We start from the raw sequence: 25,797 nt of genomic DNA, 5'->3' as shown, positions 1-25,797 counted from the left end.
GTTGGGTCGTGACAGGACACAGGTTGTTGTCGTTTGGGCTGTTGGGTCGTGACAGGACACAGGTTGTTGTTTGGGCTGTTGGGTCCTCACAGGTCTCAATGAGGTTTCTGCACCCCCTGTTGTGGTTGCTTGGGGCTCCTGGGTCCTGACAGGGCACAGGTTGTTGTTGTTTGGGGCTCTTGGGTCCTAACAGGACCCAGGGGGGTGTTGAACCCCTGGTGTGGTTGTTTGGGGCTCTTGGGTCCTGACAGGACACAGGTTGTTGTTGTTTGGGGTGTTGGGTCCTGACAGGGCACAGGTTGTTGTTGTTTCGGCTGTTGGGTCCTGACAGGACACAGGTCGTTGTTGTTTGGCTGTTGGGGTCCTGACAGGGACTCATGAGGTTTCTGCACCCCTGGTGTGGTTGTTTGGGGTGTTGGGTCCTGACAGGACACAGGTTGTTGTCGTTTCAGCTGTTGGGTCCTGACAGGACACAGGTCGTTGTCGTTTGGGCTGTTGGGTCCTGACAGGACACAGGTTGTTGTTGTTTGGGACTGTTGGGTCCTGACAGGGCACAGGTCGTTGTCGTTTGGGGTGTTGGGTCCTGACGGGACTCAGGTGGTTGTTGTTTGGGCTGTTGGGTCCTGACAGGACACGGGTCGGTTGTTGTTTGGGCTGTTGGGTCCTGACAGGACACAGGTTGTTGTTGTTTGGGCTGTTGGGTCCTGACAGGACATAGGTTGTTGTTGTTTGGGGCTCTTGGGTCCTGACAGGACACAGGTTGTTGTTGTTTGGACTGTTGGGTCCTGACAGGACACAGGTGGTTGTTGTTTGGGTGTTGGGTCCTGACAGGACACAGGTCGTTGTTGTTTGGGGTGTTGGGTCCTGATAGGACACAGGTTGTTGTCGTTTGGGCTGTTGGGTCCTGACAGGGCACAGGGTGAGTTTGGATGCTCTTTGGGGCATTTTTGGGCCCAGATTCACCTTGTTCAGGTTTTTGCTGTTTTGCTCCCCTAAAATGCTCGGAAATGGGCAAATTCAGATTTTAAGCCCATTATTTCATTTGATTTAAGCTGAAATTCCACTTTCTCCCCCGCAGCTGAAACTTTTTTGCCTGTTTTTGGCTTTTTTCTCCCCTATTTTTGCTGTTTCCCGCCCGAGAACAATGGGGGGAGGACATGGAAAAAAAGCCCAAATCAGGCAAAACCGTTTTAATTTATTAATTCAGTTTTGATTCATTTTATCGTTTTTTTTTTCACCTTTTTATTTTGGCCTTTTTTTGATCATTCTCCCCCCATTTCCCCCCAATTTCCCCCCCATTTCCCCCAAATCCCCCCATTTCCCCCCCTTTTTTGCACCATGGCCACCAGAGGTTGTGTGTGTGTCTGTCTGTCCGTCCGTCCATCCCTGTGGGAACCGTCGGCCCAATGGGTGCAGACATTGGGGGTCATGGTGGCCATGGGGGGGATGTGGTGGCCACGGTGGCCATAGGGGGTCATGGTGATGATGGGGGGGGCCATGGTGGTCTATGGGGGAGATATGATGGCCATGGTGGCCTTGGGGGGGGCTATGGTGGCTATGGGGGTGATATGATGGCCATGGTTGCCATGGGGGGGACATGGTGGCCATAGTGGGGTTGTGGTGGCCATGGAGGGAATATGGTGGCCATGGGGGGGTCATGGTGGCCATGGGGAAACATGAGGGGGATATGGTGGCCATGGTTACCATGGAGAGGCACAGTGGCCATGGAGGGCCCATGGTGGCCATGGGGGAGATGTGGTGGCCACGGTGGCCATGGGGAAGTCAGGGTGGCCATGGGAGGACATGTGGGGGGACGTATTGGCCATGGGGGGGCCATGGTGGCCGTGGGGAGATGTAGTGGCCATGGTGGCCATCGGGAAGTCACAGTGGCCATGGGGGGACATGGGTGGGGACGTATTTGCCATGGGGGGCCACGGTGGCCATGGGGAAGTCAGAGTGGCCATGGGAGGACATGTGGGGGGACGTATTGGCCATGGGGGGGCCATGGGGGAGATGTGGTGGCCATCGTGGCCATCAGGAAGTCACAGTGGCCATGGGGGGACGTGAGTGGGACGTATTTGCCATGGGGAGGCCATGGTGGCCATGGGGGAGATGTGGTGGCCATGGTTGCCATGGGGGAGTCACAGTGGCCATGGGTGGACATGGTGACCATGGGGGAGCCATGGTGGCCATAGGGAGAATGTGTTGGCTCTAGGAGGGCCATGGTGGCCATAGGGGGGCTGTGGTGGCCACAGTGTCCCTATGGGGCCGTGTCCCATCCCCGTGTCCCCCCCCAACAGATGGTGACCCCGAGCTGCTGCGCGGCCTGCAGGGGGGCGCTACCCAAGAAGAAGCGGGGACCCCGGAAACAGAAGGAAAATAAACCCGGAAAACCCCGGAAACGGAAAAAACTGGTGAGTTCACATTCCCCTACAACAGGATCGGGCCCGCCCGGACGCCTGGGTCCCCTCCTGGACACCTGGGTCCCCTCCCTTACGCCTGGGTCCTCCTGACCCCAGTGATGGGGTCTGGTGGGGGTGACAGACCCAGGAGGGGGTGACAAATGGGTGATAAACAGAGTGACAAGTGGGTGATAAATGGGTCACAAACAGGTGACAAACACGGTGCGAAATGGGTGACAATTGGGTCCACAATGGGGTGACAAATGGGTGACAGACGTGTGAGAAATGGGGGACAAATGGGGTGACAGATGGGTGACAATGTATGATAATGTGTGTTAGTGTTTGACAATATGTGACAATGTGTGACAACGTGCAACAAATGGGGGACAAACAGGTGACAATGGGTGACAAATGGTTGACAACTGGAGTGATGAACCTCTGGGTGACAAATATGTGACAAATGGTTGACAAGTGGGGTGATGAACCTCTGGGTGACAAATGGGTGACAAAGTGTGTCAGTAGGTGACAAAAGGGTGACAAATGGTTGACAAGTGGGGTGATGAACCTCTGGGTGACAAATGGGTGACAAAGTGTGTCAGTAGGTGACAAAAGGGTGACAAATGGTTGACAAGTGGGGTGATGAACCTCTGGGTGATAAATGGGTGACAAAGTGTGTCAGTAGTGACAAAAGGGTGACAAATGATTGACAAGTGGGGTGATGAACCTTTGGATGACAAATGGGTGACAAAGTGTGTCAGTAGGTGACAAACGGGTGACAAAGGGTGACAAACGGGTGTCAAACGGTGCCGATTGTCACAGGTGTCTGAGGATGAGCTGGAGTCGGAGCGGGACGAGTTTCCGAGAGCGGGGGCAGCGACTCGGGGGGGCCCCGGAAACGGCGCCGGAAACACCGCGACCGCAAGGAGAAAAAGACCAAGAGGCGGAAAAAGTCCGACGAGGACGGGGGGCAGAAAGTGAAGGTGACGGGGGCACCCATGGGTGGGGGGGACACATTTTGGGGGGGATACAGAGGGGCAGAAAGTGAAGGTGACGGGGGCACCTGTGGGTGGGGGGGACACATAGTGGGGGTACAGGGGGGTCTGGGGGGTAGAAAGTGAAGGTGATGGGGGACACATGGAGGTTTGGGGGGTACAGTGGGTTTTGGGGTCACAGCAGGTGACCTGTGTCCCTGTCCCCTCTGTCCCTGTTCCCGCCGCTTTCTTGTCCCTCCCTGTCCCCGTCCTGGTTCTTCCTCTTGTCCCTGTCCTGTCCCCATTGTCCCTGTCCCATGTCCCCATGTCCCCCTGTCCCTGTCCTGTCCCCATGGTCCCCGTCCCATGTCCCCATGTCCCCCTGTCCCTGTCGTGTCCCCATCATCCCTGTCCCATGTCCTCATGTCTCCCTGTCCCTGTCGTGTCCCCATTGTCCCTGTCCCATGTCCCCATATCCCCCTGTTTCTGTCCTGTCCCCATTGTCCCTGTCCCATGTCCACATGTCCCCCTGTCCCTGTCATGTCCCCATTGTCCCTTGTCCCATGTCCCCACTGTCCCTGTCGTGTCCCCACTGTCCCTGTCCCATGTCCCCATGTCCCGTTGTCCCTGTCGTGTCCCCACTGTCCCTGTCCCATGTCCCCATATCCCCCTGTTTCTGTCCTGTCCCATTGTCCCTGTCATGTCCCCATTGTCCTTGTCCCATGTCCCCACTGTCCCTGTCGTGTCCCCACTGTCCCTGTCCCATGTCCCCATGTCCCATTGTCCCTGTCGTGTCCCCACTGTCCCTGTCCCATGTCCCCATATCCCCCTGTTTCTGTCCTGTCCCCATTGTCCCTGTCCATGTCCCCATGTCCCGCTGTCCCTGTCGTGTCCCCACTGTCCCTGTCCTGTCCCTGTCGTGTCCCCATTGTCCCTGTCCCATGTCCCGCCGTCCCTGTCGTGTCCCCACTGTCCCTGTCCCATGTCCCCATATCCCCCTGTTTCTGTCCTGTCCCCATTGTCCCTGTCCATGTCCCCATGTCCCGCTGTCCCTGTCGTGTCCCCACTGTCCCTGTCCTGTCCCCCTGTCCCTGTCGTGTCCCCATTGTCCCTGTCCCATGTCCCCATGTCCCGCCGTCCCTGTCGTGTCCCCACTGTCCCTGTCCCAGGCCGTAGAGCAGAAGTCCTCGCTCAGCTGCTGGGCGCCTGGGGCCTGGAGGACGTGGATCACGTTTTCACCGAGGAGGATTATCACACGCTCACCAACTACAAGGCCTTCAGCCAGTTCATGAGGTGGGGGCGCCCTGGGGTGCTGGGGGGGGGCCCCCTGGGTCCTGGGGGGCGCCCTGGGGTGCTGGGGGGGGGCCCTTGGGATACTTGTTCCTAAGTGCCCCATACCGGACACCTGGGTCCCTTGTTGCCCCGGACGCCTGGGTCCCTAAATGCCCCTCCCCAGACGCCTGAGTCCCTTGGTGCTCCGGCTGTCTGGGTTCCTGGTTGCTTCTCCCGGACGCCTGGGTCCCTTGGTGCCCCGGACGCCTGGGTCCCTTGGTGCTCCGGACGCCTGGGTCCCTAAATGTCCCTCCCCAGACGCCTGGGTCCCTGGGTGCCCTGGATGCCTGGGTCCTTAAATGCCCCTCCCCGGACACCTGGGTCCCTGGGTGCCCTGGACACCTGGGTCCTTAAATGCCCCTCCCCAGACACCTGGGTCCCTGGGTGCCCTGGACGCCTGGGTCCCTTGGTGCTCCCCCCAGATGCCTGGGTCCCTAAGTGCCCCTCCCCGGACGCCTGGGTCCCTTGTTGCCCTGGACACCTGGGTCCCTAAATGCCCCTCTCTGGATGCCTGGGTCCCTGGGTACCCTGGACACCTGGGTCCCTAAATGCCCCTCTCTGGATGCCTGGGTCCCTGGGTACCCTGGATCACTGGGTCCCTTGGTGCCCCGGATGCCTGGGTCCCTGGGTGCTCCCCCCAGACGCCTGGGTCCCTGGGTGCTCCCCCCGGACACCTGGGTTCCCAGGCACCCCAACGCACCCTCGTGTGCCCCCCCCAGGCCTCTGATCGCCAAGAAGAACCCCAAGATCCCCATGTCCAAGATGATGACCATCCTGGGCGCCAAGTGGCGCGAGTTCAGCGCCAACAACCCCTTCAAGGGCTCGGCCGCCGCCGTGGCCGCCGCCGCCGCCGCCGCCGCCGCCGCCGTGGCCGAGCAGGTGTCGGCCGCCGTGGCCAACGTGGCCCCCGAGGCGCCGCCCCCACCCCTGCGCAAGGCCAAGACCAAGGAGGGCAAAGGTGGGTGTGGGGCTGTCCCCTCCCGGACGCCTGGGTCCCCTCCCGGACTCCTGGGTCCCTCCCGAGCTCCCGGGTCCTCTCCCGGACTCCTGGGTCCCTCTCGAGCTCCTGGGTCCCCTCCCGGACTCCTGGGTCCTTCCCAAGCTCCTGGGTCCTCTCCCAGACTCCTGGGTCCCTCCCGAGCTCCCGGGTCCTCTCCCGGACTCCTGGGTCCTTCCCAAGCTCCTGGGTTCCACCCGGACGCCTGGGTCCATCCTGAACACCTGAGTCCTCTCCTGGACACCTGGGTCCTCTCCCGAACTCCTGGGTCCCTCTTGGACGCCTGGGTCCCTCCCAGACATGTGTCCCCTCCTGTACTCCTGGGTCCTTCCCGGACACCTGGGTCCCTTCCTGGACTCCTCAGTCCTTCCCGGACACCTGGGTCCTTCTTGGATGCCTGGGTCCCCCCCCGAACACCTAGGGCCCTCCCGAACTCCTGGGTCCCGCCCCGAACTCCTGGGTCCCCCCTTGGACTCCTGGGTCCCCCCCCTGAACTCCTGGGTCCCCCCCTGGACTCCTGATTCCCCCTGAACTCCTGGGTCCCCCCCCTGGACTCCTGGGTCCCCCCCTGGACTCCTGATTCCCCCTGAACTCCTGGGTCCCCTCCCCGGACTCCTGGGTCCCCCCCTGAACTCCTGGGTCCCCTCCCAATCTCTTGGGTCCCACCCAGACACATGGGTCCCCCCCCCGAACTCCTGGGTCCCCCCGAACTCCTGGGTCCCCACAGGCCCTGGCCACAAGAAGCGCAGCAAGAGCCCGCGGGTGCCGGAGCTGAAGAGGAGGATGAAGGGGAGGAAGATGGCGCCGCTCAAGATCAAACTGGGTGTACTGGGTGGGAAGCGCAAGAAGAGCAGCTCGGTACGGCCGGACGCCTGGGTCCCCCATGGCCCCCACTGTCCCCAGGCGGTGACACCCCCACCCCACGGCCCTGCCCACAACCGCCCCAGTATCTCCCAGTCCCCTCCACCCTTTGGTCCCCACATCCCCCTTTGTCCCCCCATGTCCCGCTTTGTCCCCTTTGTCCCCCCCATGTCCCCCAACGTCCCCTTGTCCCCCCACATCCCCTTTGTCCCCTCCTTGTCCCCCTTTGTCCCCTGTGTTGCTTTGTCCCCCCGTGTCCCCTTGTCCCCCACATCCCTTTGTCCCCCCCTTGTCCCCCTTTGTCCCCTTTGTCCCCCCATGTCCCCCAACGTCCCCTTGTCCCCCCTTGTCCCCCTTTGTCCCCTGTGTTCCTTTGTCCCCCCGTGTCCCCTTGTCGCCCACATCCCTTTGTCCCATCATGTCCCTGTGCCCCTCGTTCCCCTTTGTCCCCCCATGTCCCCTTGTCCCTCTATGTCCCCCCATGTCCCTTTTTCCCCCCAATGTGTCCCTTTGTCCCCCCATGTCCCCTTGTCCCTCTATGTCCCCCCATGTCCTTTTTTCCCCCAATGTGTCCCCTTGTCCCCCCATGTCCCCTTGTCCCTCTATGTCCCTCCGTGTCCCTTTATCCCCCCTGTCGCCCATGTCCCCACGTCCGCCATATCCCACTGTGTCCCTTTGTCCCTCTTGTGTCCCCCCATGTCCCCTGTGTCCCCCATGTCCTCGACGTCCCCTTGTCCCCAGCAGAGTGAGGACGCGGGGGAGGCCGAGGAGGATTCGGACGCTGAGAGCCCGGGGGTGCTGGGTGCCCCCCCCCGCCCCGACCCCCCAAACCGCATCAAGAAGCTCAAACGGGGACGGCCCGGCCGCAAGAAGAAGAAGGGTGAGTGTCCCCAAGTGTCCCCAAGTGTCCCCAGGTGTCCCCAAGTGTCCCCAATCCCCTGGCTGCCACCACCGCCCCCCCATCCCGAGTCTGGGGACACCGGGTGACGTCCCCATCTCCTTGCAGCCCCCTGCGCCAATCAGGAGCGCGGCCCCACGGCCCCCGCGCATGGTGAGACCCCCCCCAATGTGTCCCCAACGTGTCACCCGGGGTCTCCACACCCGCCGGGTCCCCCCTGTGTCGGTGGTGGCGTTTTGGGGTTCCCCATGTCCCTGTCCTCTGGTGTCCCCAATGACAATGTCCCTGGTGTCCCAGAGCTCCCAACCACTCAGTGTCACCCGGTGTTCCCAGTGTGGCCCTGTCCCCATATCCTCCTGTTCCCATGTCCTTATATCCCCCTGTCCCCCGCTGTCCCCATGTCCCAGTGACCCCGAGTGACCCCCAGGTCCTAGAGCCGCCCCCAGTGACCCTGTGTGACCCACAGGGTCCTAGAGCCCTCCTAGTGACCCTGAGTCGTGTCCTCCTGTCCCCACCATGTCCCCCTGTCCCCATCTCCCCCTATCCCCACCATGTCCTCATGTCCCCCTGTCCCCATCTCCCCATGTCCCCATATCCCAGTGACCCCGAGTGACCCACAGGGTCCTAGAGCCGCCCCCAGTGACCCTGTGTGACCCACAGGGTCCTAGAGCCCTCCTAGTGACCCTAAGTCGTGTCCCCCTGTCCCCACCATGTCCCCCTGTCCCCATCTCCCCCTATCCCCACCATGTCCCCCTGTCCCCATCTCCCCATGTCCCCATATCCCAGTGACCCCAAGCAACCTCCAGGGTCCTAGAGCCCCACACCTCAGTGACCCAAATCATATCCCCACATCGCCACGTCCCCATTACCCCCGTTGCCCCCATGTCCCCAGGAGGTGACAGTCCCCTCCGTGTCCCCGCAGGTCCCGATGACGAAGGGGACGGCTACGAGACGGACCACCAGGACTACTGCGAGGTTTGCCAGCAGGGCGGGGAGATCATCCTGTGCGACACGTGTCCCCGCGCCTACCACCTTGTGTGCCTGGACCCCGAGCTGGACCGCGCGCCCGAGGGGCGCTGGAGCTGTCCCCACTGCGTCAGTGACACCGCAGGGGTCCTGGGGGGGGTCCTGGGGACCCTAGAGGGGGTTTTTGGGGGGTTTGGGGACACTAGGTGGGGTTTTGGGGGTCCTGGGGGTCCCCAAGCTGAGGGATGCTGGAGCTGTCCCCACTGCATCAGTGACACCGCGGGGGTCCTGGGGAGGTCCTGGGGACCCTAGAGGGGGTTTTTGGGGTGTTTGGGGACTCTTAGGTGGGGTTTTGGGGGTCCTGGGGGTCCCCAAGCTGAGGGATGCTGGAGCTGTCCCCACTGCATCAGTGGCACTGGGGGTGTTCTCAGGGGGTTCGGGGGACCCTAGAGGGGGTTTTGGGGGGGTTTTGGGGGCTCTAGATGGGGTTTTGGGGGTCCCAAAGCTGAGGGATGCTGGAGCTGTCCCCACTGCATCAGTGGCACCGGGGGTGTCCTCAGGGGGCTTGGGGGACCTTAGAGGGGGTTTTGGGGTGTCCTGGGGGAAGGGGGGGCGGGCTCTAGAGGGGGTTTTGGGGGAGTTTGGGGTGTCCTTGGGGTCCCCAAGCTGAGGGATGCTGGAGCTGTCCCCACTGTGTCAGTGGCACCAGGGAGGACATGGAGGGGTCCTGGGGACCCTAGAGGGGGTTTTGGGGTGTTCTGGGGGTTCCCAAGCTAAGGGACGCTGGAGCTGTCCCCACTGCGTTAGTGGCACTGGGGGGGACATAGGTGGGTCCTGGGGGCGGGTTGGAGGTCCTGGGGGAGTTTGGGGGCTCTAGGGGGGGTTTGGGGGGAGTTTGGGGGGTCCTAGAGGGGGTTTTGGGGTGTCCTGGGGGGGTTTGGGGTCCCCCAAGGTGTCTCCAGGGGGTTCAGGTGTCCCCAGGAGCTTTGGGTGTCCCTGGGTGCCATCCCTAAATCCCTCCACGGGGTCCCCTGAATTTTGGGGTGTCTCCCCAGGAGAAGGAGGGGGTGCAGTGGGAGGCAAAGGACGACGAGGAGGAGGAGGAGGAGGAAGAAGAGGAAGGCGAGAAGGAGGAGGAGGACGACCACATGGAGTATTGCCGCGTGTGCAAGGACGGCGGGGAGCTGCTGTGCTGCGACGCCTGCGTGTCCTCCTACCACATCCACTGCCTCAACCCGCCCCTGCCCGAGGTCCCCAACGGGGAGTGGCTGTGTCCCCGCTGCACGGTGAGGGACACGGGGACACGGGGACGTTGTGGGGGACGTGAGGACACAGGGGGACATGGGGACATAGGGACGTGACTTGGGGTCACTGGGGTGTCTCTAGGACCCTGGGGGTCACTGACGAGGACACTAGGACCCTGGGGATCACTCAGGGTCACTGGCGGGGGGCTCTAGGACCCTGGGGATCACTTGGGGCCATGGGGGTGTCTCTAGGACCCTGGGGATCACTCAGGGTCACTGGGGGGGTTTCTAGGACCCTGGGGTCACTGGGGGGCTCTAGGACCCTGGGGATCACTTAGGGTCACTGGGGGGTCTCTAGGACCCTGGAGATCACTCAGGGTCACTGGCGGGGGGCTCTAGGACCCTGGGGATCACTCAGGGTCACTGGGGGGGGGGGGCTCTAGGACCCTGGGGGTCACTTGGGGCCATGGGGGTGTCTCTAGGACCCTGGGGATCACTCAGGATCACTGGAGGGGGCTCTAGGACCCTGAGGGTCACTCAGGGTCACTTGGGGGGTCTCTAGGACCCTGGGGGTCACTCAGGGTCACTGGGGGGGGGCTCTAGGACCCTGGGGATCACTCAGGGTCACTGGGGGGGGGGGGCTCTAGGACCCTGGGGGTCACTTGGGGCCATGGGTGGGTCTCTAGGACCCTGGGGATCACTCAGGGTCACTGGGGGGGTCTCTAGGACCTGGAGATCACCCCCCATTTCCCTTTGTCCTTGTGTCCCCACCGTGTCCCCATGATCCCATGTCCCTGTGTCCCCCTGTCCCTCCGTGTCCCCCCCATGTCCCTTTGTCCCCCTGTTCCCTCATGACCCTATGTCCCTTTGTCCCCATGTCCCCCCATGTTCCCCCATGACCCCTATGTCCCCCATGTCCCCCTGACACTGTCCCCTGTCCCCGCAGTGCCCAGTGCTGAAAGGGCGGGTGCAGAAGATCCTGTACTGGCGGTGGGGGGAGCCGCCCCCCCCCAGTGGGGGCCCCCCCCGGGGCCGCACCCCCCCAGGACGGGCCCCCCCAGGCGCTGCAGGGCCGCTCGGAGCGCGAGTTCTTCGTCAAGTGGGTGGGACTGTCCTACTGGCACTGCTCCTGGGTCAAGGAGCTGCAGGTACGGGGGGGTCCCTAGAACCACGGGGGGGGCATTTACCTCCTGGAGGGGGCCCCATTATTGGGGGGCCTTGATATATCCAGTTTGGGGGGCACCCAGTGATTGGGAGGCCTGGTATACCCAGCATAGGGAGACCTGGTATAACCAGTCGGGGGGGGCTGTTTTACTGCTCCTGGGTCAAGGAGCTGCAGGTACGGGGGGGTCCCTGGAACAAGGGGGGGGGGGCATTTACCTCCTGAGGGGGGCCCCGTTATTGGGGGGCCTTGATATATCCAGTTTGGGGGGGGGAACCTAGTACTGGGGAGGCCTGGTATACCTGGTCTCTGTGGGACCTAGTACTGGGGGAGTCTGGGGGGGGCTGTTTTACTGCTCCTGTGTCAAGGAGCTGCAGGTACAGGGGGGTCCCCAAAACTGGGGTGAGGACGGGGGGGGGGGCTCATTTACCATGCTGAGAGACCCTAATAATAGGGGGCCTTCATACACCCAGTTTGGGGGAACCCAGTACTGGGGAGGCTTGGTATACCCAGTCTGGGGGGGCTGTTGCTGCTCCTGGATCAAGGAGCTGCAGGCGTGGGGGGGTCCCCAAAGCTGGGGGGAGGCTCATTTACCTCCTAGAGGGGCCCCTGTTATTGGGGGGCTTCATACTCCCAGTTTTGGGGGGGACCCAGTACTGGGGGGACCTGGTATACCCAGTTAAGGGGTACCCAATCCTGGTGGGGGGGAGCAGCCCCCCTATTCCTCCCCATCCCTCCCAGTGGCTCCACATGGGGGTGCTGTCCCCCCCCTCTAATTTGGGGTGCCCCCGCTGTCCCCCCCCCCAGCTGGAGATCTTCCACCTGGTCATGTACCGCAACTACCAGCGCAAGAACGACATGGATGAGCCGCCCCCCCTCGACTACGGCTCCGGTGACGACGACCCCAAGAGTGAGAAACGGTGGGGGGGCGGGAGGGGACCCCCTTTTTGGGGGGATGGAGGAGCGATTCTACCGCTACGGCATCAAACCCGAGTGGATGACGGTGCATCGCATCATCAACCACAGGTGGGGGGCACCCATGGGTGCTGTGGGACCCTCAAATGGGGAGGGGGTGGGTGGCACGGGGGTGGGGTAGTGGGGAGCAACTGGGTGGGGTTTGGGGACACCGGTGGCACCTGTGGGGACACTCTGGGCACCCCTGGGTCCTCTAAGGACACCCCTGACCCCCCCAGCACCCACCGGTGTCAGCCAGCACCCATGGGTGCCATGGGGGAATCCCTGTGTGCCCCCTTTCTAAATTAGGAGGGAGCAGGTGATGTCAGTACCTGGCTGGGGTTTGGGGACACTGGTGGCACCTGTGGGGACAATCTGGACACCATTGGGTGGCCCTGGACACCCACAGCACCCATGGGTGCCCCTTAACTGGGAACAGTGGGGCACTGTCCTCAGGTCACCCCCTGTCCCCTCCATGTGTCACTGTCCCCAGGCGGCCCCATGTCCCCAAATGACTCCGTGTCCCCAGGTGACCCTATGTCCTCGTGTGACCCTGTGTCCCTGTCCCCGGGTCACCCCCTCTCCCCTCCGCATGTCCTTGTCCCCAAGTGACCCCATGTCCCATCTGTGTGTCCCTGTCCCCAAGTAACCCTGTGTCCCCAGGTGACCCTGTGTCCTGGTCGGGTGGCCCTGTCCCCATTGTCCCCATGCTGCCCAGTGTCCCCACAATGTCCATGGTTCCTGTGATGTCCCTTGTCACCCTCACGTCCCCTGCCTTGTCCCCATGACCCTCATTATCCCCCTTGTCCCCATGACCCCCCTTGTCCCCATGACCCTCCTTGTCCCCACGACCCTCATTATCCCCCTTGTCCCCATGACCCCCCTTGTCCCCATGACCCCCCTTGTCCCCATGACCCTCCTTGTCCCCACGACCCTCATTATCCCCCTTGTCCCCATGACCCGCCTTGTCCCCATGACCCGCCTTGTCCCCACGACCCCCATTGTCCCCACGACCCCTATTGTCCCCATGATGTCCCTTGTCCCCATGACCCCCATTGTCCCCACAATGCCCATTATCCCAATGACCCACATGGCCCCACGCTGCCCATTGTCCCCACGACCCCCATTGTCCCCACGCTGCCCATTGTCCCCACGACCCCCATTGTCCCCATGATGTCCCTTGTCCCCATGACCCCCATGTCCCCATTGCCCCCATGACCCCCATTGTCCCCACAATGCCCATTATGCCAGTGACCCCCATGGCCCCACGCTGCCCATTGTCCCCACGACCCCCGTTGTCCCCATGATGCCCCTTGTCCCCACGACCCCCGTTGTCCCCATGATGTCCCTTGTCCCCATGATCCCCATGTCCCCATTGTCCCCATGATACCCATTATCCCAATGACCCCCATGGCCCCTGCTGCCCATTGTCCCTGGTGTCCCCAGTTGTCCCTGGTGTCCCCTGGGTCCCCCGGGTCCCTGTTGTCCCAGTTGTCCCTGTTGCCCCCTGGGTCCCTGTTGTCCCCTGGGTCCCCGTTGTCCCCGTTGTCCCGCGGGCGGTGACACGTTGTGCGCAGCGTGGACCGCAAGGGCCAGTACCACTACCTGGTGAAGTGGCGCGACCTGCCCTACGACCAGGCCACCTGGGAGGACGACGAGATGCCCATCCCGGACTACGACCTGCACAAGATGGCCTACTGGAGACACCGGTGACCGCTGGGGACATGGGGACATGGGGACAGGGGGACACGGGTCTATTGGAGACACCGGTGACCGCTGGGGACATGGGGACATGGGGACAGGGGGACACGGGTCTATTGGAGACACCGGTGACTGCTGGGGACAGGGGGACATGGGGACAGGGGGACATGGGTCTACTGGAGACACCGGTGACCGCTGGGGACAGGGGGACATGGGGACATGGGGACAGGGGTCTACTGGAGACACCGGTGACCACTGGGGACAGGGGGACATGGGGACAGGGGGACACGGGTCTATTGGAGACACTGGTGACTGCTGGGGACATGGGGACAGGGGTCTACTGTAGACACCGGTGACCGCTGGGGATATGGAGACAGGGGCACATGGGTCTGTTGGAGACACCGGTGACCACTGGGGACATGGGGACATGGGGACAGGGGGACATGGGGACAGGGGGACATGGGTCTGTTGGAGACACCGGTGACCGCTGGGGACAGGGGGACATGGGGACAGAGGGACATGGGTCTACTGGAGACACTGGTGACTGCTGGGGACATGGGGACAGGTAGAGATGGGCATATGGGGACAGGGGACATTGGAGACACTGGCGGGACTGGAGGCCATGGGGACAGGGGGATATGGGGACACAAGGACATTGGAGACACCGGTGGGACAGGGAGCCATGGGGACAGGGGAATATGGGGACAGGGGAATATGGGGACATGGGGACATTCCCCATGGTGTCCCCAGAGAGGTTTTCATGGGGGAGGACCCAGCCCAGCCCCGACGCTACAAGAAGAAGAAGAAGGAGACACCAGGGGAGGGGCCGCCCGACTCCCCCACCAACGACGTGAGTGCCCGGACGCCTGGGTCCCCTCCGGACGCCTGGGTCCCCCCCGAACTCCTGGGTCCCTCCCGAACTCCTGGGTCTCCCCCGGAACTCCTGGATCTCCCCCTGAACTCCTGGGTCCCTTCTGGACGCCTGGGTCCCCTATCCCTCAGTATCCCTGGGGGTCTTTGCGGGGGTTCACCACCCGGACGCCTGGGTCCCTCCTGGACACCTGGATCCCCCCGGACGCCTGGGTCCCTCCCAGACGCCTGAGTCTCCTGTCCCTCAGTATCCCTGGGGGTCTTTGCGGGGGTTCACCACCCGGACGCCTAGGTCCCTCCTGGACACCTGGATCCCCCGGACGCCTGGGTCCCTCCCAGACGCCTGAGTCTCCTGTCCCTCAGTATCCCTGGGGGTCTTTGCGGGGGTTCACCACCCGGACGCCTGGGTCCCTCCTGGACACCTGGGTCCCCCCGGACGCCTGGGTCCCTCCCAGACGCCTGAGTCTCCTGTCCCTTAGTATCCCTGGGGGTCTTTGTGGAGGTTCACCACCCGGACGCCTGGGTCCCCCCCCCGAACTCCTGGGTCCTCCCCAGATACCTGGGTCCCTCCTGGACGCCTGGGTCCCCTGTCCCTTAGTATCCCTGGGGTCTTTGGGGGGGTTCACCACCCAGACACCTGGGTCCCTCCCAGACGCCTGGGTTCCCTGTCTCTAAGTATCCCTGGGGGTCTTTGTGGGGGTTCACCACCTGGACACCTGGGTCCCCCCCCTGGACTCCTGGGTCCCTCCCGGACGCCTGGGTCCCTCCCAACCCACCGTGTCCTCTTGTCCCCACAGCCCACGGTGAAGTACGAGACGCAGCCGCGGTTCATCACGGCCACGGGGGGGACGCTGCACCTGTACCAGCTGGAGGGGCTGAACTGGCTGCGCTTCTCCTGGGCCCAGAGCACCGACACCATCCTGGCCGACGAGATGGGGCTGGGCAAGACCATCCAGACCATCGTCTTCCTCTACTCGCTCTACAAGGAGGTGAGGGGCTGGGGTCACCTCCCTTGGCCCTACTGTCACCTCCTTGGCCCTGGTGCCACCTCCCTGGGTCCTGTGTCACTTCCTGGGTCCTAGTGCCGCTTGCTGGGTCCTGTGTCATCCCCTGGGTCCTAGTGCCACCTCCCTGGGTCCTGTGTCACTTCTTGGGTCCTAGTGCTGCTTGCCTGGGTCCTGTGTCACCCCCTGGGTCCTAGTGCCACCTCCCTGGGTCCTGTGTCACCCCCTGGGTCCTAGTGCCACCTCCCTGGGTCCTGTGTCACTTCCTGGGTCCTAGTGCCGCTTGCCTGGGTCCTGTGTCACCCCCTGGGTCCTAGTGCCACCTCCATGGGCCCTGCATCACCCCCTTGTCCCTGGTGTCACCTCCTTGTCCCTGGTGTCACCCACTGGGTCCTGGTGTTTTCTACTTGGTCCTAGTGCCACCTCCATGGGTGCTGGTGTCACCCCCGGGTCCTAGTGCCACCTCCCTGTGTCCTGTGTCATCCACTGGGTCCTAGTGCCACCTGGCCCTAGTGTTTCTTATGTGGCCCCAGTGTCACCCCCTGGGTCCTAGTGCCACCTCCCTGGGTCCTGTGTCACTTGCTGGGTCCTGTGTCATCCCCTGGGTCCTAGTGCCACTTCTCTGGGTCCTGTGTCACTTCTTGGGTCCTAGTGCTGCTTGCCTGGGTCCTGTGTCATCCCCTGGGTCCTAGTGCCGCTTGCCTGGGTCCTGTGTCACCCCCTGGGTCCTAGTGCCGCTTGCCTGGGTCTTGTGTCATCCCCTGGGTCCTAGTGCCGCTTGCCTGGGTCCTGTGTCACCCCCTGGGTCCTAGTGCCACCTCCATGGGCCCTGCATCACCCCCTTGTCCCTGGTGTCACCCCCTTGTCCCTGGTGTCACCCACTGGGTCCTGGTGTTTTCTACTTGGTCCTAATGCCACCTTCATGGGTGCTGGTGTCACCCCCTGGGTCCTAGTGCCACCTCCATGGGTCCAGTGTCACCCCCTGGGTCCTAGTGCCACCTCGCCCTAGTGTTTCTTGTGTGGCCCCAGTGTCACCCTCTGGGTCCTAGTGCCACCTCCCTGGGTCCTGGTGTCACTTGCTGGGTCCTGTGTCACCTCTTTGGTCCCAGTGCCACCTCCCTGGGTCCTGTGTCCCTGGTGTCACCCACTGGGTCCTGGTGTTTTCTGCTTGGTCCTAGTGCCACCTCCCTGGGTCCTGGTGTCACCCACTGGGTCCTAGTGCCACCCTCTGTCCCACACTGTCCCCATGGCCCCATATCCCCATGTCCCCATGTTTCCAAGGGCCCCGTGTCCCCATGTCCCCCACTGTCCCCCAGGGCCACACCAAGGGCCCCGTGTTCCCATGTCCCCACGTTCCCAAGGAACTCGTGTCCCCATGTCCCCCACTGTCCCCCAGGGCCACCCCAAGGGCCCCGTGTCCCCGTGTCCCCATGTCCCCCACTATCCCCCAGGGCCACACCAAGGGCCCGTTCCTCGTCAGCGCCCCCCTCTCCACCATCATCAACTGGGAGCGCGAGTTCCAGATGTGGGCGCCCGCCTTCTACGTCGTCACCTACACGGGTGACAAGGACAGCAGGGCCATCATCCGCGAGAACGAGTTCTCCTTCGACGACAACGCCATGAAGGGCGGCAAGAAAGCCTTCAAGATGAAGGTGAGCCGGACGCCTGGGTCCCTCGGGGCACACCTGGGTCCCTTTGGGGCGCTTGAATGCCTGGGTGCCACTGGGGCACGCCTGGGTCCCTTGGGGCACGCCTGGGTCCCTTTGGGACACCTGGACGCCTGGGTTCCTTAGCAGGTGGAGGGGGGCGAACCCGAACGCCTAGGTTCCTCTGAGGGACACCTGGGTCCCTTTGGGACTCCCGGATGCTTGGGTCCCTCTGGGGAACGCCTGGGTCCCTTTGGGACACTCAGATACCTGGGTCCCTTTGGGGGATGCCTGGGTCCCTTTGGGACACTCAGATACCTGGGTCCCTTTGGGGAACACCTGAGTCCCTTTGGGGGATGCCTGGGTCCCTTTGGGACACTCAGATACCTGGGTCCCTTTGGGGAACACCTGGGTCCCTTTGGAGGACGCCTGGGTCCCTTTGGGACACTCAGATACCTGGGTCCCTTTGGGGGATGCCTGGGTCCCTTTGGGACACTCAGATACCTGGGTCCCTTTGGGGAACACCTGGGTCCCTTTGGAGGACGCCTGGGTCCCTTTGGGACACTCAGATACCTGGGTCCCTTTGGGGGATGCCTGGGTCCCTTTGGGAGTTGGGGGGTGACACCCAGACACCTGGGTCCCTTTAAGGACAAGGTGGAGGCACCTGGACGCCTGGGTCCATTTGAGGGATGCCTGGGTCCCTTTGGGTTTTGGGCCCCCTCCCTGGGTTCTGAGGCCCTACCCATGTTTGGGTGTCTCCCCCATGTTTTGGGGTCCCCCTCATTGTTTGGAGGGGGGATTTTTGGGGTTCAGCGGGAGGTGCAGGTGAAGTTCCATGGGGCTGTTGGGGTGTCGGGTGCTGTTGCTGCATGCGGGGGTTTTTGGGACCCCCCTTGGGTTTTGGGCACTCCCCTATGTCTGGGGGTCCCCCCCCGTGTTTTGGGGTCCCCCCCAGGTTTTGGGGTCCCCCCCAATGGTGATTTTTGGGGTTCAGCGGGAGGCGCAGGTGAAGTTCCACGTGCTGCTCACGTCCTACGAGCTGGTGACCATCGACCAGGCGGCGCTGGGCTCCATCCGCTGGGCATGTCTGGTGGTGGACGAGGCGCATCGGCTCAAGAACAACCAGAGCAAGGTGGGGGGGACCCCAAAACCCTGGGGGGGCACCCACAGATCGGGGGGGACACCCTCATATTTGGGGGGTGCACCCAGATCCTTTTGGGGGGGACACTAGGGGCTCCATCCACAGGCTCTTGGCTGGTGGTGGATGAGGCTCCATCACCCCCAGTTTAACCAGTTGAAGGGGGGAGGGCACCCAGAACCCTGGGGGGGCACCCACATATTGGGGGGCGCCCAGAGCCCTGGGTGGGGCTCTGGGAAGGGGTGCCGGAACGCCTGGGTCCCTTATGGTTGAGGTCACCCAAATGCCTGGGTCCCTTCTTGTTTGGGGGGTGCCCAGACACTTGGGTCCATGGGTGCCCTGGAGGCGTCTCGGGGGGCACGGTCAGGGGTCTCTCCCGGACGCCTGGGTTCCTGGGTGCCCTGGAGGGGTCTCGGGGTCTCTCCCGGACGCCTGGGTCCATGGGTGCCCTGGAGGGGTGTTGGGGGTCTCTCCCGGACACCTGGGTCCATGGGTGCCCTGGAGGGGTGTTGGGGGGGGGGTCAGAGGTCTCTCCCGGATGCCTGGGTCCCCTGGGTGCTATTGGGGGGTGTTTCCCAGACACCAGGGTTCCTGGGTGCCCTGGAGGGGTGTCAGGGGTCTCTCCCGGACGCCTGGGTTCCTGGGTGTCCTAGAAGGGTCTCAGGGGTCTCTCCCGGATGCCTGGGTTCCTGGGTGCCCTGGAGGAGTCTCAAGGGTCTCTCCTGGACGCCTGGGTCTGTGGGTGCCCCAGAGGGGTCTCAGGGGTCTCTCCCGGACGCCTGGGTTCCTGGGTGCCCTGGAGGGGTGTCGGGGGTTTCTCCCGGACGCCTGGGTCCGTGGGTGACCCCCGTGTCCCCGCAGTTTTTCCGGGTGCTGAACGGGTACAAGATTGAGCACAAGCTGCTGCTGACGGGGACGCCGCTGCAGAACAACCTGGAGGAGCTTTTCCACCTGCTCAACTTCCTCACACCCGAGCGCTTCAAGTCAGTGGCTCCGAGTCCCCGTGGCACCTCCTGTGTCACCTTCTGTGTCCCCTGTCCCCGTGTCCCCATGTCCCATGTCCCCCTGTCCCCATGTCTTGCTGTCCCATGTCCCCATATCCCTCTGTCCCCATATCCCCGTGTCCCGCTGTCTCCATGTCCCCTGTCCCCATATCCCCCTGTCCCCATATCCCCCTGTCCCCGTATCCCCCTGTCCCCATATCCCCCTGTCCCCTGTTCTCATGTCCCCCTGTCCTCATGTCTCCCTGTCCCCATGTCCCCATATCCCTCTGTCCCCATATCCCTCTGTCCCCATATCCCTCTGTCCCCATATCCCTCTGTCCCCATATACTCCTGTCCCCGTCTCCATGTCCCCTGTCCCCATATCCCCCTGTCCGCCTGTCCTCATGTCCCCATGTCCCCATGTCCCCCTGTCCCCATGTCCCTCTGTCCCCATATCTTGCTGTCCCATGTCCCCATATCCCTCTGCCCCCATATCCCTTTGGCCCCATATGCCCCTGTCCTCATGTCCCCATATCTCCATATCCCCCTGTCCCTGCCCATCCCCATATCCCCCTGTCCCCATATCCCCCCATCCCCGTGTTCCCACCTGTCCCCATGTCCCCATATCTCCCCATCCCCGTGTCCCCGCCTGTCCCCATATCCCCCTGTCCCCGTATCCCCCTGTCCCCATATCTGCATGTCCCCATGTCCCATGTCCCCGTCCGTGTCCCCCCAGCAATCTGGAGGGGTTCCTGGAGGAGTTTGCCGACATCTCCAAGGAGGATCAGATCAAGAAGCTCCACGACCTGCTGGGTCCCCACATGCTGCGGCGCCTCAAGGCCGACGTGTTCAAGAACATGCCGGCCAAGACCGAGCTCATCGTGCGCGTGGAGCTCAGCCCCATGCAGAAGTACGCCCGGACGCCTGGGTCCCCGGGGCGGGGGAGGGAGACCCCCGGACGCCTGGGTCCATGGGATGAGGGTAGACCCAGATATTGGGGTCTATAGGAGTCAACGTTGGGTGGAGCTGGTTGGTTGGATCTCGTTGGGTGAAGCTCAGCCCCATGGAGACACAAACTGGGTGTTGGGGTCCCCCGGACGCCTGGGTCCTCTAGAAGGGGGAAGGGGAGACCCCCCGGACGCTTGGGTCCATGGGATGAGGGTAGACCCAGATATTGGGGTCTATAGGAGTCAACGTTGGGTGGAGTTGATTGGTTGGAGCTCGTTGGGTGAAGCTCAGCCCCATGGAGACACAACCCAGGGTCTCGTGGGTATTGGGGTCCCCCGGATACCTGGGTCCTCTAGAAGGGAGAAGGGGAGACCCCCCGGACGCCTGGGTCCATGGGTTGAGGGTAGACCCAGATATTGGGGTCTGTAGGAGTCAACGTTGGGTGGAGTTGGTTGGTTGGAGCTCATTGGGTGAAGCTCAGCCCCATGGAGACACAACCCAGGGTCTCCTAGGTATTGGGGTCTCCCGGATGCCTGGGTCCTCTAGAAGGGGGAAGGGGAGACCCCCCGGACGCCTGGGTCCATGGGATGAGGGTAGACCCAGATATTGGGGTCTATAGGAGTCAATGTTGGGTGGAGCTGGTTGGTTGGAGCTCGTTGGGTGAAGCTCAGCCCCATGGAGACACAAACTGGGTGTTGGGGTCTCCCGGATGCCTGGGTCCTCTAGAAGGGGGAAGGGGAGACCTCTTGGACACCTGGGTCCCCCAGGTGGGGCATGGGAGACCCCCGGATGCCTGGGTCCGTGGGAGAAGGATAGACCCACATATTGGGGTCTATAGGAGTCAACGTTGGGTGGAGCTCGTTGGGTGAAGCTCATCCCCATGGAGACACAAACTGGGGTTCCCCGGATGCCTGGGTCCCCTAGAAGGGGGTTGGGGCTGTTCCCGGATGCCTGGGTCCTCTAGAAGGGGGTTGGGGCCGTTCCCGGACGCCTGGGTCCCTCCGGACGCCTGGGTTCGTGCTGTGTCTGCAGGAAATACTACAAGTACATCCTGACGCGCAACTTCGAGGCGCTGAACTCGCGGGGTGGTGGGAACCAGGTGTCGCTGCTCAACATCATGATGGACCTGAAGAAATGCTGCAACCACCCCTACCTGTTCCCAGTGGCTGCCATGGTGGGACTGGGGACACTGGGGACAGGGGGACATGGGGACAGGGGGACTGGGGGACAGGGGGATATTGGGACATGGTTTTTAGGCCACTGGGGATGCTCTGGGTGGGTTTTAGGACCCTGGGGATGCTCCAGGCGGGGGTTTAGGACCCTGGGGATGCTCCAGGGGGTGTTTTAGGACCCTGGGGATGCTCCAGGGGGCGGTTTAGGACCCTGGGGATGCTCTGGGTGGCTTTAAGGACCCTGGGGATGCTCTGGGTGGGTTTAAGGACTCTGGGGATGCTCCGGGTGGGTTTTAGGACCCTGGGGATGCTCCAGGGTGGGATTTAGGACCCTGGGGGTGCTCCGGGGGCGGAGTTTAGGACCCTGGGGATGCCCCGGGTAGGTTTTAGGACCCTGGGGATGCTGTGGGTGGGTTTTAGGACCCTGGGGATGCTCCAGTGGGGGGTTTTAGGACCCTGGGGATGCTCCGGGGGGTGGGTTTAGGACCCTGGGGATGCCCTGGGTGGGTTTTAGGACCCTGGGGATACTCCAGGCGGGGGTTTAGGACCCTGGGGATGCTCCACGGGTGGGTTTTAGGACCCTGGGGATGCTCTGAGTTTAGGACCCTGGGGATGCTCCGGGTGGGATTTAGGACCCTGGGGATGCCCCGGATGGGTTTTAGGACCCTGGGGATGCCCTGGGTGGGTTTTCAGGGCTATGTGGACAGGGGGACATGGGGATATGGGGGTGACAGGAGGTCCCAGTGGGTGACAGGAGGTGACACGTGTGTCCCCAGGAGTCCCCGAAGCTGCCGAGCGGGGCGTACGAGGGGGGGGCGCTGATCAAGGCCTCGGGGAAACTGCTGCTGCTGCAGAAGATGCTGCGGAAGCTCAAGGAGCAAAACCACCGGGTGCTCATCTTCTCACAGGTGGGGAACAGGGACCCCCGGAACCCCCCCAGGGACACCCCAGCACCCACAGACACCCCCATAGCACCCACAGACCACCACAACCCCCCCAGGGCACCCACAGAGCACCACAACCCCCCAGGGCACCCACAGACCCCACACAGCGCCCATAGCCCCCCAAAAACACCGGGTGCTCATCTTCTCACAGGTGGGGAACAGGGACCCCCGGAACCCCCCCAGGGACACCCCAGCACCCACAGACACCCCCATAGCACCCACAGACCACCACAACCCCCCCAGGGCACCCACAGAGCACCACAACCCCCCAGGGCACCCACAGACCCCACACAGCGCCCATAGCCCCCCAAAACCACTGGGTGCTCATCTTCTCACAGGTGGGGAACGGGGACCCCCGGGACCCCCCCAGGGACACCCCAGCACCCACGGACCCCCCCACAGCACCCACAGACCACCACAACCCCCCCAGGGCACCTACAGACCCCACACAGCACCCACAGCCCCCCCAAAACCACCCGGTGCTCATTTCTTCACAGGTGGGGAACAGGGACCCCTCAGGGACACCCCAGCACCCACAGACCCTCACAACCCCCCCACAGCACCCACAGACTACCACAACCCCCCCAGGGCACCCACAGACCCCACACAGCGCCCATAGCCCCCCAAAAACACCAGGTGCTCATCTTCTCACAGGTGGGGAACAGGGACCCCCGGGACCCCCCCAGGGACACCTCAGCACCCACAGACCCCCCCACAGCACCCACAGAGCACCACAACCCCCCGAGGGCACCCACAGACCCCACACAGCGCCTATAGCCCCCCAAAATCACCAGGTGCTCATCTTCTCACAGGTGGGGAACAGGGACCCCTGGGACCCCCCCAGGGACACTCCAGCACCCACAGACCCCACAGACCCCCCCACAGCACCCACAGACCACCACAACCCCCCCAGGGCACCCACAGACCCCACACAGCACCCACAGCTCCCCAAAACCACCCGGTGCTCATTTCCTCACAGGTGGGAAATGGGGACCCCTCAGGGACCCCCCAGCACCCACACAAAACCCACAGCACCCACAGACCCCCCAGGGCACCCACAGCCCCCCTGAACCCACCGATCCCACCCCTAGGCCCCCAGACCCTCCCAGTATAACCAGTAGCAGGTGCCCCCACCCTCCCAGTGCTCCCAGTATAACCAGTACCAGGTGCCCCCACCCTCCCAGTGCTCCCAGTATAACCAGTAGCAGGTGCCCCCACCCTCCCATTGCTCCCAGTATAACCAGTAGCAGGTGCCCCCACCCTCCCAGTGCTCCCAGTATAACCAGTAGCAGGTGCCCGCACCCTCCCAGTGCTCCCAGTATAACCAGTACCAGGTGCCCCCACCCTCCTAGTGCTCCCAGTATAACCAGTAGCAGGTGCCCCCACCCTCCCATTGCTCCCAGTATAACCAGTACCAGGTGCCCCCACCCTCCCAGTGCTCCCAGTATAACCAGTAGCAGGTGCCCCCACCCTCCCAGTGCTCCCAGTATAACCAGTACCCCGCAGATGACGAAGATGCTGGACCTGCTGGAGGATTTCCTGGACTACGAGGGTTACAAGTACGAGCGGATCGACGGCGGCATCACGGGCGCCCTGCGCCAGGAGGCCATCGACCGCTTCAACGGTAGGGACCCAGGCGTCCGGGAGGGACCCAGGCGTCCGGGGGACACAGAAGTTTGGGGGGACCCAAGAGTTCAGGGGGGACCCAGGAGTTCGAGGGAACCCAAGAGTTCAGGAAGAGACCCAGGCCTCCAGGGAACACTGGAGTTCAGGGGGGACCCAGGAGTTCAGGGGGGACCCAGGCGTCCGGGAGGGACCCAGGAGTTCAGGGAGGGACCCAGGAGTTCAGGGAGGACCCAAGAGTTCGGGGGGACCCAGAGTTCGGGAGGGACCCAGGCATCCGGGGAACACTGGAGTTTGAGGGGATCCACGCATCTGGGAGGGACCCAGGTGTCCAGAGGGGGACCCAGGAGTTCGGGGGGACCCCAGAGTTCGGGAGGGACCCAGGCATCCAGGGAACACTGAAGTTTGGGGGGACCCAGGTGTCTGGGAGGGACCTAGGAATTCAGGGGGGGACCCAGGAGTTCAGGGGGACCCAGGAGTTCGGGAGGGACCCAGGCATCCAGGGAACACTGGAGTTTGAGGGGATCCACGCATCTGGGAGGGACCCAGGTGTCCAGAGGGGGACCCAGGAGTTCGGGGGGACCCCAGAGTTCGGGAGGGACCCAGGCATCCAGGGAACACTGGAGTTTGGGGGGACCCAGGTGTCTGGGAGGGACTCAGGAATTCAGGGGGGGACCCAGGAGTTCAGGGGGACCCAGGAGTTCGGGAGGGACCCAGGCATCCGGGGAACACTGGAGTTTGGGGGGATGCACGCATCTGGGAGGGACCCAGGTGTCCAGAGGGGGACCCAGGAGTTCGGGGGGACCCAGGAGTTCGGGAGGGACCCGGGTGTCTGGGGGGTTCAGGGGTCCCGTGTTGGGTCCGGGGGGGTTTTTGGGGGTCTGGGGGTCTGGTTTTGGGGTCCCTGACACCGGGGGGCAGCGCCGGGGGCGCAGCAGTTCTGTTTCCTGCTGTCCACGCGGGCCGGGGGCCTCGGGATCAACCTGGCGACAGCCGACACCGTCGTCATCTTCGACTCGGACTGGAACCCCCACAATGACATCCAGGTGGGGACCCGCACCCCAACGTCACCCCAGTATCACCCCAATGTCACCCAGTGTCACCCGTGTCACCCCATGTCACCCCATGTCACCCCCATGTCACCCCACAACAACGTCCAGGTGGGGACTCGCACTCCAGTGTCACCCCAGTGTCACCCCATGTCACCCCGTGTCACCCCACAACGACATCCGGGTGGGGACCCGCACCCCAGTGTCACCCCAACATCACCCCATGTCACCCCATGTCACCCTCGTGTCACCCCACAACGACGTCCAGGTGGGGACCCAGTGTCATCCCAACATCACCCAGTGTCACCCCAGTGTCACTTCAATGTCACCTCAGTGTTACCTAATGTCACCCCACAACGACATCCAGGTCTGGGCCTGTCACCCCAGTGTCACCCCATGTCACCCCCATGTCACCCCAATGTCACCCCCCATGTCACCCCACAATGACATCCAGGTGGGGACCCGTCACCCCCTCCATCACCCCTCTGTCACCTCAGTGTCACCCCATGTTACCCCACAACAACATCCAGGTGGGGACCTGTCACCCCAGTGTCACTCCAGTGTCACCCCCAGCCACCCCTGCTCTGACGTCCTTCTCACTGTGTCCCCAACCACAATGTCCCACCCAATGTCCCCACCACCACGTCCCCTCTCTGATGTCCCCAACCATGTCCCCAACCACCACGTCCCACCCAACGTCCCCACCACCACATCCCCTCTCTGACGTCCCCAACCATGTCCCCAACCACCACGTCCCACCTGGTGTCCCCACCACCATGTCCCACCCAATGTCCCCAACCATGTCCCCAACCACCACATCCCACCTGGTGTCCCCACCACCATGTCCCACCCAATGTCCCCACCACCACATCCCCTCTCTGATGTCCCCAACCATGTCCCCAACCACCACATCCCACCCAATGTCCCCACCA

General features: G+C 63.2%; 1 protein-coding gene across 1 annotated transcript in view; it reads left to right on the top strand.

The window, feature by feature from the left end:
* Window positions 1–25,797, top strand: part of CHD3 (chromodomain helicase DNA binding protein 3) — a gene marked incomplete at its 3' end in the record, with an annotated part of 51,275 nt that overhangs the window by 5,187 nt on the left and 20,291 nt on the right. Inside the window, 25 exon segments of the mRNA XM_080364470.1 lie at window positions 2,301–2,414; window positions 3,222–3,258; window positions 3,261–3,382; window positions 4,543–4,558; window positions 4,561–4,666; window positions 5,425–5,663; window positions 6,430–6,560; window positions 7,308–7,443; window positions 8,384–8,556; window positions 9,483–9,713; window positions 10,618–10,703; window positions 10,705–10,819; window positions 11,641–11,769; window positions 11,771–11,859; window positions 13,365–13,496; window positions 14,239–14,338; window positions 15,156–15,347; window positions 16,814–17,014; window positions 18,003–18,140; window positions 19,008–19,129; window positions 19,866–20,039; window positions 21,110–21,251; window positions 22,026–22,157; window positions 23,700–23,817; window positions 24,738–24,862. Coding sequence (XP_080220596.1) covers window positions 2,301–2,414; window positions 3,222–3,258; window positions 3,261–3,382; window positions 4,543–4,558; window positions 4,561–4,666; window positions 5,425–5,663; window positions 6,430–6,560; window positions 7,308–7,443; window positions 8,384–8,556; window positions 9,483–9,713; window positions 10,618–10,703; window positions 10,705–10,819; window positions 11,641–11,769; window positions 11,771–11,859; window positions 13,365–13,496; window positions 14,239–14,338; window positions 15,156–15,347; window positions 16,814–17,014; window positions 18,003–18,140; window positions 19,008–19,129; window positions 19,866–20,039; window positions 21,110–21,251; window positions 22,026–22,157; window positions 23,700–23,817; window positions 24,738–24,862 — 3,300 coding nt within the window.

Source organism: Nesoenas mayeri (genome assembly GCF_963082525.1).
Source record: "Nesoenas mayeri genome assembly, contig: SCAFFOLD_97, whole genome shotgun sequence".
Lineage (NCBI taxonomy): Eukaryota > Metazoa > Chordata > Aves > Columbiformes > Columbidae > Nesoenas > Nesoenas mayeri.
Note: the sequence above shows the minus strand (reverse complement) of the source record. Positions and strands in the feature narration are given on the sequence as shown.